This window comes from Oryctolagus cuniculus, chromosome 2 (assembly GCF_051225735.1).
Source record: "Oryctolagus cuniculus isolate XC-2025 breed Fujian yellow rabbit chromosome 2, ASM5122573v1, whole genome shotgun sequence".
Taxonomy (NCBI): Eukaryota; Metazoa; Chordata; class Mammalia; order Lagomorpha; family Leporidae; genus Oryctolagus; species Oryctolagus cuniculus.
The window spans coordinates 145,065,835-145,080,107 of NC_142868.1; the positions used below are offsets into that span (position 1 = coordinate 145,065,835).

The following is a 14,273-nucleotide window of genomic DNA, read 5'->3' on the forward strand; positions in this document are numbered from 1 at the left end:
TTTCCTCCCCCCAAAAAAAAAACCTGATATATTTAAAAGTAATTTTAACGGTGGCTACATCATTTGCTATTTCACTTATATCACTGTAATTTTTAGCAAAGATTGGTATTTTTAAAACTTTTAAAAGGCTGCACCTCATGTGTCTTAAGCAAAATTCAACCTAGTTTAAAAACATCATTAAAGAATCATTAGATTCACTGGTATGTTCTTTTCTTCCACAAGAAAATCCAATTCTTTTCTCGGTTGGTATTATGTTATTATTCAATAAATACCAACACAATGATTTAAAGGCATAACTGCTTTCTCAGGAACAATCTTCTAAACATAGCCCCAAAAACCTTCTGGTTTTCAAAAGAGTGCAGTCCAGACATCTCAACATTCAAACACATTCTTTAAGGCAATTGAGATGTGTTCCCACTCTCAAGTAAGCAACGCATCGTTAATTAGTATTTATTCATTTTTTAAGCTGGTGGTTTTTAAAGTATTTTTGAATATAAACAATTCATAACTAAAGTTGAAAGTTTTTTCATTTACTTTTTTTATATTAAATATATGGTGAAGGGAGAGAAAGTATGGAGAATACAGAACTTGTTGAGAACTTGTTCTGTTTTTAATTAGGAAAATTTTTAAAGATATTTTGTTGCTTTTAAATTAATTCTGCATGAGAAGCCAAGTGATTTTTGGTCTTGAATAATAATGACACAGATTCTTCTTACCAATGTATGTATTAACTATATTGATATATCAGATCCATTTTATTTCTGTACCTCTAAGGACAACCTTAGTGCTTGTCATTAGGCACTAATGACATCATTAATACTAATTCGGCTAGAGTAGTGATTTTATCTTTTATTTTCACATAATGTAGCTGTGGAAATTGTTATTTTGTACAGGGTGAAAAAACTAGTAATTTTCTTTTGACACAAGAAATGAAACCACTCAATTTGTTTTGCTCTCTGTATTACAGCAGATACGAATTTGCTGACATTCAGTGTCGTTTAAGTTTTTACCTGTTTTCCCTCAAAAATCGGATATCCCCTTTATGTTTAACATCCTGTGGCTTTAAGGGATTTTTTTTCCCTCAAAAAAAATTTCACCATTTAGAGACAGGCTGTCTCTATCTACCCTCAGTAGCTGGTATAAAAGATTACAGCAAACCTCAACAAGCTCTTTTCTGAGCTTCAGTAAATCAATAAATTGAAAGAGTTTTAAGATTAAAAAAAAAAAAAAAAAACTCTTTAAAAACCACAAGAGTGGCCCATCCTTAGCCCGGAAAGCACCTCCTCACACACGTGCACCTAATAGCAGACTTTTTGTCCCCACAGTGTGAGCAGAGAGTGCAAGCTGAGAATTTTTTAAAAGTCAGGATTTTGTTATGCTCTCAAAAAGAAATCTGGTGGCGTCTTAACATTGCTAAATTTCCTGAGGTAACTAAACTTCCCGAAGTGACTTCAATTCCGTCGCGAACACCACAACCCAAACCCAAGGAACGCCAGCCTTCAGAGAAGCGCGAGTTGCGGAATGTCCTCTAGCGCCTGTTCAACAGGTGGCCAGGCGGGCCTTCGCCTTGTCCTTGCCCTTGCCCTTGCCCTTGCCGCTACCTTCGCAGCCCCCGACTCTAAAGCCAGAGCGGCGCCTGCCGCCCCCGGCCGGGCCGCGCACTCACCCGGTTCCCCCACACTCCCGCATCCCGGCAGGGGCCCCTGCCTTCTCCCTTCGGTTTCTACTCAGCACCGCGGGACCTCCCCACAGGCCGGGAGCCCCGGGAGAAGCACGTGCCTCTCTTCTCGAAGCCTCGACCCCTAGGCGGGAACGCTGGCCTGACCCCCTAGTCCCCCTCGCCCCCACGCCTGCCTGACTACGCAAGCGCCGAAGCTTCCAGACGCCGTCGACAGGCGGCCTGGGAGTCGTGCGACCCCCGCCCTGCGCGCGGCCTCGGCCTGAAGTGTGAAGTTGTGGCCCGTCCCAGGCCCACCGGGGCCAAATAACAACAGCGACGAAACACAAGTCCAGGGGTCTAGGTACCTTGCTCCGGAGGCCACACGGTCGTCCGAGCGAGTGCAAAACCGGGTCTCCCTGTTTGGTTCCACCTGGCAGCCAAGACGGACCCTGGGCCGCGCAGAACCCTCCTCAGGGAATTGGGGAGGCGGCAACCCGGCGCCTGGGCCTCGAGCCGCACTGGCGACAGCCGCGTGAGCCACAACGGGCCGCGCGACGCGACTGGCTGGGTCGGCTGAGGGCAGCGTCCGGGAAGCCCTGTAGCCCAGGTGCCCAGGCCTGCCGGTCCTCCGCACCTGAGGGGCCACGGCACAGGCCGGCGGGTCGGGCTCGGCTCCGCGTTTCATTGGAAGCGCTAAAGGGGTGCCTGCGCGGGCCGGAACGGCCTTTAAGGCCCACGAGCTGCGTGCCGTGAAAGGCGGCGCAGGGCCACGCTGGGCGAGACCTAGGCTGCGCGCCCTCCTGCGGGCCTCTGCTGAGTCGGGGCTGATGGGTTTGTTGGAATGGGGAGGGGGCGTCCGAGCCGGGCCTGCGGGATCCGGAGGGAGGACGCGGCCGAGAAGGCTTTTCCACAGCCAGGGCTCGCAGCCCCACGACAGCGCTCGGCGCGGGGCCCTGGGGGAGGAGCCGTCGTTCTCCGAACCCGGCCTCAAGTCTAGCACGAAATAAAAAGAACAGAGGGTGTTGGACACTTGGCAGGAAACTTTTCGTTGTTCCTTTATTTCCTTGCCGCCCGTGGACAAGTTGAGCAGCCTCCCGGCCTTACCCCTAGACGGTTTCAGGCCAAACGGAGTCCGGATAGTTCCGGGCTCCGTTTTCTTGGGGAGCAGCCACCCTGCCCCGGCCGTCCCCCAGAGGGGGGTGGAACTGTGCTTCCCGACCCCCCAGCTTTAGGCCGGCGTCCTCTTTCCCCGCCCAAGTAGAACGCGCGTCCTGGTCCGTTTTTCCAGGTTTTGTGTGCCTTAAGGAAACGTTACGAACAAAGATAATTCGGCTACTTGTGCGGGGGGCGGTGAGGTTTTAAGGGGACAGCTTAGCGCGTGGCGGGAATGACCAGCATCTCCCAGCCGCGGCGAAGCCACCAAGGACAGCCCCGCAGAAAGGAGGGTTGTCTGCTGCCAACATGCAGGACACGGATCGGGTTTTTTTTGTCGTTTTGTTTTCTTTTCCTTTTTGGCCCGGCTCTGAGAGCATTACAGAGCTATCCTTTCCCGCCTCCCGACCCCCACCCCCTCCCCCTCTTCTTTCTGGTGCAGGCAATTAGGGTGAAGAAATCAGTGCCAGGCTCCTGCCTCTGAAGAGAAAGGAATTGCTTCGGGAATTGAGTCCTGACACCTGTCTCTGTCCTGGATGGCGAGGGGGGCGGGCGGCGCGGGGTCACAATGCCTGGGGGAAGAGGCCAGGCCGACGCGAGGGGTGGGGGCGACTCTCCGTAGAAGGTTTCTAGGGGCTTCTCCTTCCCCGTCCTCCCGCCCCGTCCCTTGGCCTCCAGCTTCACGCAGGTCATTACCACGCGCGTTATTAACAGAGTTGCCTTCACTTTTAGTCCCCCGAGACCGGGAGCCGGAGCTGCAATCAGAAGAGCAACATCGACAAAGCCGTACATTAATTTGCATTTATTTTCGGGAAGTAATGTAGATAAGGGGGAGGGGGCTGCCTTACATTTCAACAATTTGTGATCTTCACATTGGACAAATCAAATTTACAAATTACTTTCCCACCTACTGGACGAAGCGGCCCGAACCAAAAGTGATACACAGGCGCGCGCGCTGTGCGCAGGTTTGGAGGATGAAGTGCACTAAAAACTCACTGGACAAACGGGGGTGCTGAGAGAGAAACCGACAGAGGAACCGCGACTGGGGCGTGGGGCCTGCTTTTGTTTTTCCATAACGCTGTATTTTTGCCTTTTTTCTTTCTTTTTTGGGTTTTCCGTTTTTAGTCTCTAAACTGGAACTACGACCCTGTGCTTAGACCGGGTGAGGGACTCAGTGCTGCGCCGCCGCCCAGCCTCGCCCCCACCCTTATACCCTGACCTTGCTGTTTCCGCCACACTCCTGATCCTCTGTGTCCACCTTCCTGGAACCAATTGGTTCTCTTTAATAAATACACAGAGGCAGAAGATGCGAAGAGGGCAGGACAGCCTTGTACAACCGAGAAAGAAAAAGCGTCGTCGTTTGAGGAAAAGAGGCAGGGGGAGAAAGAGGGAAAATATTTTTTGCTTTTGTTTTATATATATATGTGTATATATATATATGTACTGTATATATCTTAAAAGTTCTGTCTTCTGGGCGCTAAGACGAAATATGCTCAGTTCGACCAACAGCAACTAAAAAGTTAAGTGGTCCCTGGAACGGACCGACTATGTACAGCATTCCCGCCGAAGCGGAAGCTCGAACCAGTCCAGCGCAGGGCGGGGTGGGACGTGGCTCTAGGCGCGGGCGCTCCGACGAGGACCCGGTCCCCGCGCACCCCGCTGGGGAGGAGGAAGTCCCGGAGAGCTCTGGCCGGCAGGAGGGGAGGAGAATCGAGGGCGGCTAAAGGGGCGGCAGTCTGCGCGGGAGAAACACTTAGTGGTTGTTTTGACTTGGAGTAGTGTGTGGGTGCACTCGAATGGGCAGAAACACGCCAGCAGTGCCTCCAGTGTCCAGAAAGAATAAATAAAAGTGTTGGGTTCAAACAGCGGGTCAGAGCAAAGGGCCTCCGAAGGCTGCAAGTGCATAACAGCTGCCCAGAAAGACGGGAAGGGGGAGTTAGGAATTTCGTGGGGGTTGAAAGAGAGTGCACACAGCTCTCCCATATTAGAACGAACGGGCCAAGCCAAAGCACCGGTCCCCCCCCCCCAATCTAAGGGGTAGAAGGGCTTGCGCGCACACCCCTCCCCCCCCCAAGCAAATGGCACAGATAGGGGTGGCAATGCGGGGAACGGGTATCTTTGAGGGAGGGGTGAAAATTCAGTTTGGGGGAAGCCGAGGCAAGGCGGGTGGTGCAGCAGCAGCAATAGGATGGGGACCACGGAGGGCGCAGGTAGTTGCGTTTCTTTTCTTCTTCTCACTCCTGGGCTCACAAGACCTGGAACCGCCATGAGGCTTGGTCCTTATAGTCCAGACAGTCGGGGGAATTGAAGTTGAGTTTCCAGGCAGAGGATGCAGCCGCTGCGCCAGGCTCCTTGTAATCCAAGCAGTCGGCAGAGTTGAAGGCAAGCCCGGAGCCACCGTAGCCTTGGTGGTGGTGGTGGTGGTGGTGGTGGTGGTGGTGGCCTGATGACTGGCTCAAAGGGTGGTGAGCGTGCGGGTGGTGGTGATGATGACCCGCCATGGAGGAGGGTGCCATGGGACTGAGCTGGTGTGGGTGGTGATGCGAGTGCATGGGCGCTAGGTATGAGCTGCAGTCCACGCCGCCAAAGTAGGAGGAGGAGGGCGCGGGGTAGCCCTGGCCGTAGCTGCCGCCCTGGCCGTAGGACATGGGATAGGAGGCTGCTGCCGTGGCGGCGCCTGCAGCTACCGAGCGCTGCATACACGAGGCGTTGCTGGGCGCGGCCAGTGGCTCGGGCACCGACACGGACGCGGGCGCAGAGCCGGGAGAGATGGAGGCTGGGCTCCAAATGGATGAGGCAGCCGGCGTACTAAGCGAGGAGGCGACGGCCACGGCCGGGTTCCCGCCCAGGCCGGCAGCCGCGGGGTTGGCGGAGACGCTGGAGGCTGAGCTAGAGGACGAGGCGGAGCTGGACACAGCCGGCGGCGTGAACTGCCCGCTGCTTTCGGAGCCCGAGCTCTCCCGCACTGGAGACGACTTCTTCTTGACTGGGCGGCTCTTGGTTCCGCTCCCACTCTGCTGCTGCTGGCGGCATTTGGCGCGGCGGTTCTTGAACCAGACCTGCAGGAAGTGGGATTTGGGAGAGTGGGTCAGAGGGCCCAGCAGGGCTCGCTGCTCCCCCGCCCCTTGGACCCTCTACCCCGCCCAGGATCTTACATCCCTCGCCCACCCTGGCCTCCGCCCCTCCCCGTCTCCGGCCCGGCCAAGCCTGTCCCCCTCCCCCGCAAGTCTGTCCCCAGCTCCTCCACCCTCCGGGTCGTTCCGCTCAAAGCCCCTCCTCAGCTGGATGCGCACCTCCCCACCCCTAGCGCCACTCTGCCCCAGGGCGGAAGGTTCCTGTGCGTCCAGACTGAAGTACTGCCGTCTCTAAGTTGCTGCGGTTGGCTGCTTCGACGCAACCCAGAGTAGGTGCAGAGGCTCTGTGTCCTACGGTCAGAGCTCGGGAAACAGGGGAGAGGCACAGAGCCGCACAGTGCGGAACCGTCTCCGAGTCCGGAGCCAGAGCAGTTTCACTGAGTCGGCTCCTGGAGTCAGAGCCGGGCAGGGCGAAATGTTTGGGTGGAAGCCGCAGCAAGGCCCGAGGCGGAGACAGAGGCAGTACTCTAGGGGCTAAGGATTCTCGGGAAGGAAGCCTGGGCGAGATTTCGTTGGGATTTTTTTTTTTTTTTTTTTTTTTTTTTTGGCTCCAGGTGGAAAACCAAATGGGATAGTCAGTCACAAAACTTCTCCTCTGGGAGGGCCCCGGCACAAGACAGTGCACTCCTGGTCCTCTCAAGAGCCTTGGGGATGGTGGGGGAAAGGGCGAGACAAAAGGCTCCTGAAGAGAGTTTTGAGTTAGAATCCCAACTGTTTTCGGAGCCCTTTCCTCTCAAAAACAAACAACAAAACCGGGAGCCGAGTTTCGTCCCCTCCCCGCAGAGGCGGCGTCTAATCAGACCGGCGCCGTCCATAAAGCACACTTCCAAGGCAGAACGCGCCACCCTTCCTTTTCCAGCCAGGGCCGAGGCAAAATTTCAGGCCTCTGAGGGAAGCTGCCAAGTTCCGGGGCTACTGAAGCAGCAGAGCAAGTGTCGGGCACTCGGGGCGCTTTAGGTTCCAAAGCCTAGCTCGTCCTCACTCAATCCTCAAAACGATTTTCGATATCGAAGGCAGCCGGGGCCAGGGACTGGCTCCGGGACCTTAAGCCACTGCCTTTAACTTGCCCCCTTTGCCTGGCCCGGTCCCAGCGCTAGGGGGAGTGCGAGAGGGGCTGCTCTCTCTGGAAGCCCGCCCCCAGCCGAGACCACCCTTCTCCGACGCCAGCGCGGCTACCCTGACTTGGAACCCAGAGAGTGCGCACCTGGACCCTGGACTCCGGCAGATTGATCTTGAGCGCCACCTCCTCACGCATGAAGATGTCAGGGTAGCGAGTCTTGGCGAAGAGCGCCTCGAGCACGTCCAGCTGTGAACGCGTGAAGGTGGTGCGCTCCCGCCGCTGCTTCCGCGGAGTGGCTGCGGAGACACGCGGGGGCGCCTGGGGTAAGCGGTGGCCATGCGGACTACTGCTAGAGGACTCGGGCAATCCCTTGCCAGGCCCAGAGAAATCCCTTGCCCAGGCCATCCCTAGAGAAAGCCGAGCTCCGAGCAAAAGGATTCCCCTCCTCGCGTGCAGGAGGGCGAGCCTGAGAGGCCACAGGTGGGATAAAGTGAGCGTGTGTGACTGGGAGATCAGTGTCTCCCAGACTCCAGAACTGCCCCTCCAGTCCTTTCAGAAGGGAAGTCAAAGAATCTCCCTCCCTCCCCCCGCCACTCCGTGCCCCCCCCCCAACTGGGGATAGGGAGTGGAGAGGAAGTGCGCAGAAACCTCCTGGAAAATACCTTCCCAGGTAACAAACGGTGGTAAAGGAGTGCAAGCTAGAAAGAAACCTAGCACACGACTCAAGTAGTGCACTACGCCAGTGCAAAAGTTGGTGCAGGTCGTGGGGTCCGAAGACAATTTATTCAGGGAGGAAAAACTCCTTGTCTTCTGTGAAGCCTACCAATCCCCAAAAGGGGAGTTTGGCAGTTTATGTCAGGGCTAGACAGAGTCCAGATTCCTTATATTCAACGTGGTGGAGAAAGCAACAGATTCACCAAAAAACAGCCACCTCCAGTGGGAAACAAATCCGTGGCTGAATGAGGTCCGCACAGCGCAGTGCGACCACCCCAGGAGGCAGGCTGCTGGAGTCGCCAGGCCCAGCAGTGCACGTTGCCCATTTTCACAGTCCTGGCCACCTCACCCACCGACCCAGGAGTCTGCCCCCTTGCAACTAAGCCGACACGGCAACTGGCTCCCTGGGCCTGTTTAGCAACAACCTGCACTCAAACACCAGAGGCTGGGGCGCACGCAGGAAGGGCCAGTGCTCACTCGCACAGCTGGAGGGTCCCCAACATTTGCAGGGGCTGAAGGGAAGGGCCAGAGGGCCAGTGCTCACCCGGGTAGCCCACGGAGGGATGCAGGAGATCCATGGCGGGCCCGGCCAGGCCCAGCCCGTTCATTCCGTATGGGGGTTGTTTGAGGTAAGACATCATGCTAACAGCCGGGTGGAGGCGCCCCGACGGATCCAGGAGGCCTGAGGCCAGGAGCAGTGCAGGGCTCCTACCTTGCAATCCTCAAGCTCTGTTGCGTCTGGGGGCCCGGCCTATGGAGACACGAGACACACGGAAACCATCACTGGGAGCCACCTCGGCCTCCAGGTCTGGTCAAGGGGAGGAGCCCCGGCAAGAGAGAGGGAACAGGCGGCGGAACGGTACTGTGCAGAGCGGTCAATTTAGCTGAACAAGGCCTTAGCTCACAGACCACGGCGTCTTTGAAAAAGTTAACTTTTTCTAGATCATCACTGCCTCATTTCGGGCTTGGAATGGGCCAAAGGTACTTGCAGGGTGAGAACTTAAAAGCCTGGCCAGGTTGGGAAGGTCAGAGAAAAAACCACGGCATGCGCAAGATCCCAAATCTAGGCAAAATTTTGCGCCGGGCGGGAGCCCGCCTTATGCTGCACAAGCAAAATGCTCACTTGGCGCCTAGACTGCAGGCCTCGAAGAGCCTTCAAATGTCTTTGAAAGCCAGACAAAAATACAGAGACTACAGAGGGCCAAGGTGAGGCAATGAGGAGAGCGGACTGCACCTGGCCTCTCTTGGGCACCCTGCGCACTTAGAGGGCTCCGTTCCTCCAAAGGTCGCCGCCGCTGCGGCCCTGCCCCAGAGCCAGCAAGCATTCCAGCTGACCTCCTTGCGCCCAGCCACTGAAGGATCGCCCACCAGAAACCCCACACCTCCACCGACCGCGGTTACAGGAGGCCAGAGGACGCCATAGGGGCCACTGTACAGGTGGTGGTTCCAGGACGCCGCCCAAGGCCAGGGGTGCTGCGGTCGCTGCCACTCGCCCTTCTTTTTGCCCAGCCCCGGCTGTAGATCACGACGTCCCAGCCGGGGCTGAAGGGTGCCCGGCCCACAGCCCCAAAGGGTCTCGGGGATTTGGGAAGCCCGAGTGCGGTGAGTCGTGTGCGCTCCCTGACGCTCTATCAGGTGAACCCACGGCCCCCAGGACCCGATGAAGAGCGAAGTAGGCCTCAGCGGCGCAGCCCACGCAGACCTGGCCTGGAAGGTCGCAGCCTCGCTTCCGCAGTGGCCCCGAACCCAAGGCGCTCCTCCCAGACGGGGGTCAGGAAGGGTTGCCGGGGAGTGGGACTGGGAGCCCGGGGGCCCTGTCGCTATACTGCGCTTTGCGGGAACCCTCTAAGGCAGGCCCGGGACCCAGGCTGGGGAATTCAGGAGAGAAGTTAAGGCTGGAGCAGCGTTTCCCCACCCCCAGCCCCCGCTCCCGCTCTCTTCCTCGGGGACCCACGGCCTGGGCTGGAGGAGCCCAACTTGCGAGGAAGGGGACGAGAAAGGAAACAGTTTCCGAAGGAGACTGGGACTCGAGGCACGGCGGCTCTGCTAGGCGGCGGCCAGAGTTTTCCAAGACTTTGTCCCAACTTAACGCTGCAGCTCAGTTCCTTCGGAGGAGGCGGGGGAGGGGGCGCGGGGCCACAGCTGCGCTCTGGGGTCCTCGGCACTCCGCGAGGGGAGCCATGCCGCTCCCCCAGCCCCGCCCACCTGCCGGGGACCAGGGGCGCGAGGATCCGTGTGAGGAGGGGGAGGTAAAAGTAACGAACGCGCTCCGGGGGCCCCGGGCGGCCCCGCGGCTTTCTGCTTACCTGCCCTCACCCGCCGGGGCCGCTCACCATCTACCTCGCGCGCTCACAGGGACCCGCCGGGCAGCCAACCTGCAAAACAGAGCGGCACAGGAATTACCCGCGCGGCTGGTCTAGGACCCCAGGGCGCCTTTCTTTCCCCCAACTTCCTTCCTCCCATCTCTCTCTTTTCCTCAGTGGCTTTGTGCGTGTCCCTCCGGGTTTCACTTTATTGCACAGACACTTTGTTTTGCAAAGCCCACATAGCTTGCAGGACAGAGCCTCGCCCGGGACCGCGCCGAGGGGCCGCAATGGGGGGGATTCGAGGGGCAGAGTTGGGAGTGGCTCGCCGTTGCCGCCGCACTCCCGGTGCAACGTGGAGGCGGTGGGGACCGAGGAAGTCCTGCAGAGTCACTTTGCAAACTAAATAAATCAAGCGATTTACCTTGTCGGAGTGGCTTGTCTTGCTCGGTTGTTTAGGTGATTGGAAATGTAGCCTGATGAAGATTGATCACCTTTCTACTGCCCTCCCCGAGTATGTGAACGCGAGGCGAGTGCGTAACGGGGCTAGGCCGCCAATCGGGGGCCCTGCGCGGGCTGAGTGACAGGGAGCCGGGCAATGGCAGCGCGAGCCGGGGGTTACCTCCGCGCGCCCCCGCCCTCCCCGCCCCCACACCCCGCCCGCCCCGCCCGCCCGCCCCGCCCCGGTCGCGCGCTAACTCCAGGGCTCAGCAGGCAAACGCGGCGCAGAGCGAGGGCGAGGCGAGCCAGGCGAGCGGAGCGCCCGAGCCTCAGCCGCGGAGGGGGCCGCGGGTCCCGAGGCCTGCCCCAGGGCCCCCGCCCTTCTCTCGCCCTCTTGGCGCTCCCAAGGGAGTGGCGGGGAGGGGGGAGAGGTGCTGGAAAACCGGTTCCTTCGCTCCCCTGCGCGCCACGGGGCTCCGCGGCCCGGGTGTGGGCGCGAGGACTCGGGGTGGCTGACTGGAGGAGCGCGGGCTCCCAGCCGCTCCCGCGGCCCCGGCATCTCCCTTTCTCTGCGCCCCCACCTGCTTGCGGACCTCATGGGCGGCCGGTGCCGGCGCAGGCTACTTCGCCGAGCGCGGAGCAGTCGGGGGCGTCGGTCGGTCCTCTGCGCCCCGGGACGACTGCGCCAGGAAGAGCACCCACGGGCCAGGCGCCTCCGCCTACCGGCTCTCGGGCCTCTGTTTCCCGGTCCCAGCAAGGGCGCTTGCAAGTCTTGGCGCACGTTCGAAGCCAGCGTCCCCTTCCCCTCACAACACACCTCACTCCGCAGGCTAAAGCTTTTGATAGAAAACTTTTCTTTTCCTCACACTCTCTCGTTGGAGACCACATCCACCAGGGGCCGTGTGATAGAAAAGGCAGCCGTGGACCTCTACCCTCGAGGTCTCATCCACGGACGGCGGAGGGAGCCTCCTTGAGACGGTTTCCCCGGATTGTTCGTACTGGCCTAGCCCATTTCCCAAGCCAAAGAAACTTCCCAAACAATGTCTACTTGCTTGGACTTTTCGAAGAGTGAAAACAAAAAACAACAAAACCCACAAGCGCTTTCACTCCAACCCCGAGCAAAGCAATTCTTTTAAATGGCAAGTCCTCTTGAATCTTGGACACTTTACGCCCTTTCGAGGAATTTCTATCCCGTCTTCCTAATCTCCCCCCACCCCCACCTCCACTGGCGGAGTGAAAGTTTGAGCAGAGTTAGCGCGAGGGCGAGTCCGGGGGCTGCCGGGCGCCTCGCCGCGGGGAGTGCCCGGGCAGCCGGGTCGGGCCCGCGAGCTGCCGGGACGCTGGGCGCGGGAGAGAATGAAGGGGAAGCCCGCGCTCTGAACAGGGGCCGAAGCCGCTGCTCTTCAAAGTGCCTCCCCCTCCCCCAAGCGACACTTTCCTTTGGAGTCCGAATAAAATACGGTAACAGAATATGATGGAGGGCACACTGTTTCCTTAACTGCTTCTCAAAGGACCCAGGAGATCTTCTTAGGACCTTTAATAAGGCTTTGGTCGGTTCTTTTGTTGATCTCTCAAAATCAACTCCTTCTAATTGAAGTTGGAGCTGAAAGCGAGCTAATGTTCAAAGAAAGTGGCCGCCAGACCAACGAAATTACATTTTTTTTTTTTTTGGACGATGAAGGAACATCTAATCAAAGGGGTAGGGAAAGGAGGGGTGGGAGTGGGGGAGTACGAAGGAGAAAAGGAGGTTTTACAAGATCCCTCTCTGGTTCACAAAAGTCAGCGACACGGGCGCTTCTCTCCAGAACAAAGCCACCGCGGCCCATTCACAAAAGGGAGAGAAAGAGAAAGCAGAATAAAAGAACGAGAGGAAAGAGAAAAAGAGAGCGCGCGCGCGCGCTCTTTAAAGAGGAAAAGAAACAGCGCACAAGGCAGCGCTGGCCTGGCGGGGATACACCTTCGGCTTGCGCAGGCCCCCGCTAGGAGTATCCCACGAGGCCCGCGGCTCACGGCCACCGAGATGGTGCCGACATTTAAAGACAGAAACGAAATACACCCCCGCCCCGGGATCCGGAAAAAAGAGAGGGTCGGAGCGCACTGATTTTGGGGGAAAGAGTCGCGGACGCCCTGGGGTGCGCGTCGCCGGCGTCCGCGTCCGTAGCCCGGAGCTGCCAGCCTGCGCGCTGCGTGCCTGGGTTGCCCTCCGGAGCCAGGGCGCTTGCTCTTCTTGCCAGTTTCCGCAACCTCTCGCACTCCGTGCTTCCTCCAGGCCCCGCTTCGCCTACAGCCTTAGCGCCCGATCTGGGTTCGGCTTGGCGAATTGGAACTGGGGACCGCGCTGGAATGTGCCCGCGCGGTCCCCAGGGCCCGCCGCGCCAGAGCCCGGCGCTCTCGGTTCCAGATGCTGCCACCAGTCTCGGGGAAGTCGGGGAGGTATCAAGTAGCACGGACTTTTTTTTTTTTTTTTTAATCCTAATGAGAGTATTTATCTAATCCCAAATTGCAGGCGAATTTTCTTAATGCTCAGCCCATAAAACCCCGGGATTAAGAGAAGAAAAAGGGAGGAGAAGGGAGAGGGGAGGAGAGTAGAGAGACTGAGATGAAAGTTTCTTGAATGCAGCGTGGAGGATTGAAGCATCCGTCGCTAGGCAAATGTCCAGGTGGGAGACGCTGGCCCAGAAGCGGCGACCGTTCCAGCAACGGTCGCAGCGCTGGGCGGGGAAGAGGGGGCAGCGCTGGAGGGGAGACCGTCCCAGCTCAAGGCCTGCGGGCCAGGGAGGGGGCGAGAGACCTGGGCCCCGCGACCCAGATCCAGCATCCAGGTGACCGCGAAGCCGGGAAAGACCCTAGATAGGACACTCGGGACAGGGGGAGGGGTTTGAATCCCAGTCCGAGGGTTCCCGGCCGGCGGCGGAAGTTCTGCACGGGCCTGCGGAGTGTGCCGGAGCCAGCGCACCGCCGGTGCTCCGCCAGTGCTCCAGCTCCTCCGCGCCCTCCGGACACACAAGCTTCTTTTCCTCCAGCAGGGCCTCTCGGGGTCCCGGTCCCACGGCGTGCTAGGTTCGCGCCCGCTCCTGAGAGCTGGCCCCTGGGCACCACGCCGCGAAGTCGCGACGCGGCACTCCAGCCGCGGGCCTGACCCCGTCAGTCCCCGGGGTCCGCGTTCCACGGCCGCTGAGGGGCGTCCGGGTGCCACGGAGCAGCCCAAATGGAAACCGCGCGAGGCTCGGGACTAAAGTAGGAGGGGTAGGGAGAGGGGCCGCTCAGCGGCCCCATCCATCCCAGCAAATGTGGGGCTAGGGCAGATTTGTCACTTGGCAGATCTGGAGTAGCTTGGGGGCGGGGGAGAGCTGCCTTTCTGCGAGGCCCCTCAGCAGGGAAGGTTCCTCGAATCTAGCGCGAGCGGAGTGGGTGCTGCCGGCCACCCAAGTCCCGGGCTGTTGAGCCGTGCGATTTCCGTCTGTTGGTTTCCCTCGGGTTACAGCAGGGTTCTGAGGGCTTTCCCCCAGAGAGCCGCAGCTCGAATAAAGGGGGTAAATCCTGGATTTCATTTAGTTCCAGTAACTTTTCAATAACTTAAAACGTCATGAAGAAATTCTATAACAAGTGTGTTTTTTAAAATCATTTTGAAAGACTGGCAAGTGGAGGCGGCTGCATACTTTTCAAACTAAGTGTGTTTGTGTGTGTGTGTGTGAGAGAGAGAGAGAGAGAGAGAGAGAGAGAGAAATATCTAGGCTGAAGTGTGAATGCTAGTAGCATTTTCTCTAAGTTTCCGGACTTGTTGAACGAGCTTTCTTTGTTTGGACACC

General features: G+C 58.2%; 1 protein-coding gene and 1 long non-coding RNA gene across 3 annotated transcripts in view; both read right to left on the minus strand.

Annotated features, from left to right (window-relative positions):
• Positions 1-3,614, minus strand: part of LOC103347670 (uncharacterized) — a 79,837-nt gene extending 76,223 nt beyond the window's left edge. Inside the window, exons 1-2 of the long non-coding RNA XR_016229848.1 lie at positions 3,334-3,614; positions 2,026-2,766 (exon numbers count right to left, since the gene is read on the minus strand). This is a non-coding gene — a long non-coding RNA (uncharacterized LOC103347670). The remainder of the gene's footprint in view (positions 1-2,025; positions 2,767-3,333) is intronic.
• OTX1 (orthodenticle homeobox 1) lies at positions 3,602-10,657 on the minus strand. Of its 2 annotated transcripts, XM_051842862.3 has the most exons (5): positions 10,448-10,657; positions 10,027-10,095; positions 8,265-8,471; positions 7,151-7,302; positions 3,602-5,871 (listed from the first exon to the last, which is right to left on the minus strand). In XM_051842862.3, exons 3-5 carry the CDS (start codon positions 8,359-8,361, stop codon positions 5,059-5,061), a joined length of 1,062 nt encoding a protein of 353 aa, XP_051698822.2. In that variant the 5' UTR covers positions 8,362-8,471; positions 10,027-10,095; positions 10,448-10,657; the 3' UTR covers positions 3,602-5,058. The 2 variants fall into 2 exon arrangements, with proteins under 2 accessions (XP_051698822.2, XP_089183740.1); XM_089327614.1 differs by lacking the exon at positions 8,265-8,471.
• Between the last annotated feature and the right edge of the window lie 3,616 nt (positions 10,658-14,273).